The following is a 6,000-nucleotide window of genomic DNA, read 5'->3' on the forward strand; positions in this document are numbered from 1 at the left end:
GGCACCTTGAGCCGGCTGCGGCACGGGAGGTGCGAGCGGCCGCGGTGCCGGTGCGGTCACCGCAGGGCTGTGTGTGACAGCGCGGTCACAGCCACCGTCAGCCCCGCACCTGCCGACGGCACCGAGCAGGGGCACACGGCGGGGGTTCCCTGTGCCGGGCCGGACACCGGCCCTGCGGCGGTGCTCACGGAGTCTCGCTGGGCTGGGAGGTGTCGGAGCTCCCCGCTGCAGGGGAGGTGTCCCGGGCAGCTCCGTGTGCTCTGCAAATGACGCCCTTGGCCAGTGTCTTTCTCAGCTGCTTTACCTAACACAACAGTGTGAAGGGCCCGACCTTTACACCATGGAAGTCCCAATCCTATATTTTGCCGGTATGTTCATAGAAAAAGCAAAGGCTACTGAATTTGCTGGGTAAAAACTCACCCCATGACCCTGAAAAACTCATATCTCCTTTGATGAAAAGAATACCGGTTCGGGCGGCCCACTAATGTGGAACAAAAAACCCAGAAAGAATTAAAACAAGCATTTGAGAGCCAGCACTCGGTATCTCGCTCGGCTGCCCAGCGAGGCCCACAGCAATCTGCCGCGGACGTTACAGGGATGCGGGCGGTCCCCTCCCGGGGGGAACGTCCCGTTTGGCCCCGCCCCGGAGCAGGGAGCGCCCGGGGCGGGCCGGGGCGGGCCTGGAGGAGGGGCCGGGCGGAGGGGCCGGGCTGGGCCGGGCGGAGGGCCCGCCCCGCCTCTTAGTCGGCGGCAGCTGCTGCTGCGGGGCCGCCGCCGTGGGCAGCCGCCATGCCTCGCTCGCTGAAGGAGGAGACGGCGCTGCTGCTGGAGGATTACTTCCAGCACCGCAGCGGCAGCGCCGCGCTGCCCCCCAGCCCCACGGCGGCCGCGCTGCGGCGGGCGGCGGCCGAGCTGGAGCGGCAGGAGCGGCCCTTCTTCCGCTCCTGCGCGCCGCTGGCGCGGGCCGAGCCGCGGGAGGCGGCCGCGCTGCTGGGCAGGGTGGCGGCGCAGCTGGAGGCCGACGGCGGCCTCAACTGGGGCCGGCTGCTGGCGCTCGTGGTGTTCGCCGGCACGCTGGCGGCCGCGCTGGCCGAGCGGGGCTGCAGCGACGGGCCGCGCTGCCTGGCCGCGCACCTGGCCGCGTACCTGGCCGAGGAGCGCGGCGAGTGGCTGGAGGCGCACGGCGGATGGGTGAGCGGGGCCGGGGCGGCGGGGAGCGGCCGGCAGCGGGACCCTCGCCGGCTAGCGGGGCAGGACAGCCGCGGCTCCGTGCCGCGGCTCGTCCCGGGGGGAGACGTGCCCGTGTGACTGCCGGCGATGGGCGTGCTCCCGGCGCTGCCCATCGCGGCACGCCGCGTGTCCCCGGGGCTGCTGCCCATCGCGGCACGCCGCGTGTCCCCGGGGCTGCTGCCCATCGCGGCACGCCGCGTGTCCCCGGGGCTGCTGCCCATCGCGGCACGCCGCGTGTCCCCGGGGCTGCTGCCCATCGCGGCACGCGGTGGGTGCGCGCTGGGCCATTGGGGTGCCTGCGGGGACCCGGTTCGCGGCGTAGCCAGATCCCGCCGGGTGCCCGGGCATGGTCCCGCTGGGATGCAGCCTCCTGATACCGCAGGAGTGATGCTGCTGGGTGAGGGAGCGAGGTTTGCCTTCCCCTCGGGTCCACAGCCTGTGGATTTCGGCGAGCAGGCTGGCACAGGTCCTCTCCCAGGTGTGAGCACAAACCTGTGCCTGTTCTTAAGTACATCTGCGGTTGTTCCAGTCCGTCCCGAAGCCGGTCACGTCCGGCCTGGGGAGGAAGGTGTGGGCATTTTGCCCCGAGAGATGCACACTTGGAGATACAGCTTTTAAGGCATTGGTGCAGCTCTGCCTGCGTTTCTGAACAAAATGTCAGCTATCCCACAAAACTGCTCGTTTCCTATTTCCAGTCCTAGTGGAATATTTTATGTCAGTACAAATAACCACTAAAAATAGAAAGGAGGGGAAGTAGCCACTGGTTTTGTTGACTTTTCCAGAGACCAAAATGAGCTTGGTTTTCCAGTGGTCTCTGGTCCATCTGGCTACTCAGAACAGTAGTGATGGTTGGCTGCAGCATACACTATCACTTAGCAAAATTGGCAAAATCATATTGCCTGTTCACAAAATCAAAGTGTAAAGAACAAAGTTCCGGAAGAAATTAAGAGTATAACTTGTTTACATAGACATCTGCGGAGCTGAGTTCAAACACGACCATCTGGAGTTGTATTGCTGCCTCTTCTGATTATCACAATGATCTGGGAGAGCAGCTGCCAGCTTTGCTCTGTCATAGGTTAGCTCTGAGCAGTGTCCACCCAGCCCTTCCAAGAGAGTGTGTAATCAGTCCCACATCCACCGAGATGGGACTGGCTTTTGCCTCCTGTCTTAAAAAGTGGAAATTTCCATATCCTGTTTTAGATGCTTTTGGAAACTTGAAGTAGGAGGAACAGTGCTGGCAACTTCCATGAGAAACTTGCCTAAAAGGGCAAAAATATGTAGTGACACACTGAGTATCTCAATAGGAAGTGTCCAATTGTCTCTGAGCTAAGTATGTGAGCGCTCGTTTTGCCTGTGCCCAAGGCAGTGGGTTTAGACTTCCATGATTGGAATAGAGACTTCTGCAGCTGGCAGAGGCTGAGCTGGGAGGATGAAACTGCGCTCAAAGGCTTGTTAAAGAAATCCAGTTAACTGCAAGCTGACTAACTCGGTGTCCTTTCTGTTGCTGTTGCAGGATGGCTTCTGTCGCTTCTTCGGCAGACACGGCTCGGAGGCGGCCGAGCAGAGCAGCACCATTGGCAATGCCATCATGGCAGCGGCGGCGGGCATCGGCATGGCAGGATTGGCTTTCCTCTTGGTGCGGTAGGCCCACGAACGGATCTTGCCGAGGGAAAGTACTCTCAAAACTGACAATGTACCAGATTTCACTTTATTTTCTATAGAACAGACCCTCTAAGAAGAAGTCTATATTTTTAAACTGGCTCAGAAAACTGCCTCACCAAATCCTTGACTATAAACTGCTTCACTCACTACCCAGTAACGGCACAAACAAATGTGTACTAGAGCACCATTTGTGCATGTTCAAAACCTGTTGTCTCCAAACATCCTCTGGACTTTCTTTTTTGAAGGTGTAACCTAAACTTTAGCATGGTTCATGTACTGTAACTTCTGAGTGCTTGATGTTATGCTAGGAAAACATTATGGTGGGCTTGCTACTAAACCCTCTGTTCAAGACGTCTTATTTGCGTGGAGGCAAGTTTGGAACCCGCGTTCATTAATGCTGTAAAGTGGGTGAACGTTGACTGTGATCTAACATGGTTTATGTCTTCAAACGTGGTGCACAGCACTTGTAATCAAAAGGCAACTCACTTGTTGATTTAGGGCAGTTGGTGCCTGTGATGCTAGAAGCATTGGGGCTTAATGTAACATAAGGCTGAATTCATTACACTACAAGAAGGTAAGTATTGATACAGGACAGTAATGGCTGCAGTACTGGTTCCTACTGAAAGGAAAAGAATTTAAATATTAAACCTTAATTGGTATATTGAAATCCAGTGAAGGCTGGAATTTCTCTGGATTTCCCTTACAAAGTGAGAATTTCCATATATCTTAATATATTTTTGAAGTATTTATCACTGTATAATACTTGTAGCCATGACATCTTTATTTTTGTTTAAAACTTAATGCTTGTTCTTGTCACTCTAGTGCGTATCAAGCATTGTCTTGTTTTAGTAATGTTTCACTCTGTTTTCAAAATGCTGTGTATTTCTTTCAATGGTTGTACAAATTGCCTTATGTTTCTAGTAGCTCTTGAATAATGTTCCTGGGTTACTCACAACATGTACAATTTTACTGTGGTGACTGCAAAGGTAAATAAATGTTGAATATTTTTATTTTAGAAACCCTTTCTGATTATTAGATCGGATGGGTGCTGGTGCTCAGACAGTGAGTATTTTGGTGGTTGCCTGGATGCATCAGTTTATAGTGTTGGTGCTTTGACCTGAGATAAGGACTTGTGGAGCACCAGAGCAGTTTGATACCAGTCTCCAGTATAGTCCTGCAGTCCAAACTAGAGCTAACACAGCCTGAGTGGAAAATCCCCATCCAAGAGGTCCATCTTCACCATTGTGATTGGAATCAGCCTGGTGGTTTTGTAGGCCAAAGCTTTCCAAAGTTTACTAACATAGGTGGGTGTAATTAGGCTCCTCTGAGAGCTGCTCCTGCTTGTAGAGAGTGACAGAGCTCTTGTTTCTTCTCTGCCAAGACTTGCTGCTGCCTCTCTCACACGTGCATGCATTTTTACTGAAACTGGAGTTTCTGGTACATGTTACAATGACAACTGTGCAATGTGTTGGTGGAGTTCAACCTGCTTGGATTAGCCCTACTGAGCAGCTGTACTCTTTGAGGGTGTTGGGCTTTACTCTTCTAAAGGTGCTCTCATGCTCCCCTGTCTCCAAGCTGGGGGCTCTGATGCCTGTGAAAGCTGCAAGTTCAGTGGGCAGCCGACTTCCTCTTGGGAAAGCTCAGCCTGGCAGCCAGGTCAGCATCACTGTGGCTGGCAGTGGCCACCCTGCTTCTCCTTCTGCTGGCCACTGGGCTCTGAGGCAGGCGTGCAGTGGCCACAGCCCCGCTCTGGACAGAGCAGCGTTGTGCTGGCTGGCCACAGATGTGGGGAGAAGGACAAAAAGGGGCATTCAGGGATGGTAAGTCCCACGGAGGCAGGAAGGAGCTGGTGGTCCTCCCCCTCACACTGCTGGCTCTGAATAAACGTCTGCTTGTTCTCCAACTTCCAGTTCTCTAAACTCCAGCTTGCCTCCTCTCAGCAAAGGGATCAAGAGTCCATGGTGCAGGACTGTGCTCAGTTCCTCTCTCAAGTTCCTACAGGGATGATGCCCATGTGTGGTAGCTGAGTGCTCTGGGTATCTGCTTGCAGTCATCCAGGCAGCTGCAGTGCCCCAAACTTTGTCCCCAGTGGGAGTGAGCTGGTGGGTCCTGGGAACTGAAAGTAGTTTCTAAAACGTGGGATGCTTAGAGGGATGTATGAAAAGCATGGGGAACAACAGGGCAAGAAATGCTCTAAACAGAGGTCAAATGTCTCTCTTGTGCCAAACAGAACGAAAGTAAAATATCCGTATCTTGATTTTCACTGTAATCTGATCTGGCAGGCTCCAAAAAAACAATAGCAGAGGATATTTATGCTGGCTTTTACAGCGTGCTCTGGGAAAGTGAAAAAACCCCAACAAACCCAGCCTGGAAATGTCCTTTAACAGTCACATCAGCTTTTGGTGTAAACCTGACCCTTTCCAAAGTGCAGCTTGAAGATCATCTGTCAGTCTTTCTTGGCCTGGGAGAAGCTGGGAGTGGGATTTCTAAGAGCCAGGAAAGCTGCAAGGCTGAGTCAGAAGGCTGCAGTGCAGCTCTGCAGTGAGTGGCAATATTGCCTGGAGCCAGGCTGCTCTGGTCTCTGCTGGGAGCCTGTGCTCAGTCCCCCGAGAGCAGGGGGCACAGCCCAGGCTGCTGGAACCTGGCACAGTGGGGTAGCTGCCCACCCTAGCCAGAGCCATGCTCCTTGAGCTGCTCTCTGCTGACATGGGAATGTAGGCTTGAAGGCCACAACTTTAAACACTGGAGCCCTATTGATTTCAGGGCAGTTCAGACTAATTTACATTTGCATGATTTCTGATTAAAAAAAATAATAATCATTTCAGTTTCAGCCTGACAGTTTGTCTCAATAATGTAATGTATTTCTCAATTGAAAACTGCTGCTCATCTGCTTTTCTGCTACAGAAAAGAGAAGAAGATGCTGCTGTTCCTTCCTTTAAATGCAGAAGGGGAGTAGGTGGTGTTTCAGTACAAGGCTGTGTCTAATCCTCAGGGCAGCTTTTGGCTCTTGTACAGGTTCCTGGGCCTGTGGTGGATGCAGTAGGCTCATCCTATCTGGAAATTAGCAATTCCTGCTGGGCCCCAGCGTGCCTCTGCCTGCAGAATCCT

The 6,000-nt window shown here is 53.7% G+C and overlaps 1 protein-coding gene across 1 annotated transcript; it reads left to right on the forward strand.

The window, feature by feature from the left end:
• Positions 1 to 711: 711 nt before the first annotated feature.
• On the forward strand, positions 712 to 3,911 carry BCL2L10 (BCL2 like 10). Its single transcript, XM_021537374.2, has 2 exons — positions 712 to 1,191; positions 2,744 to 3,911. The coding sequence occupies exons 1-2, from the start codon at positions 790 to 792 to the stop codon at positions 2,873 to 2,875; spliced, it is 534 nt and encodes a 177-aa protein (XP_021393049.1). The 5' UTR covers positions 712 to 789; the 3' UTR covers positions 2,876 to 3,911.
• Positions 3,912 to 6,000: the final 2,089 nt, after the last annotated feature.

Source organism: Lonchura striata, chromosome 11 (assembly GCF_046129695.1).
Source record: "Lonchura striata isolate bLonStr1 chromosome 11, bLonStr1.mat, whole genome shotgun sequence".
NCBI lineage: Eukaryota > Metazoa > Chordata > Aves > Passeriformes > Estrildidae > Lonchura > Lonchura striata.

Bases quoted from the DNA above. Each gene is read 5' to 3' on its own strand.
- BCL2L10 (XM_021537374.2), top strand. From the start codon at position 790: ATGCCTCGCTCGCTGAAGGAGGAGACGGCGCTGCTGCTGGAGGATTAC. The intron at 1,192-2,743 runs GTGAGCGGGGCC...TTGCTGTTGCAG, and splicing joins TGGAGGCGCACGGCGGATGG to GATGGCTTCTGTCGCTTCTT.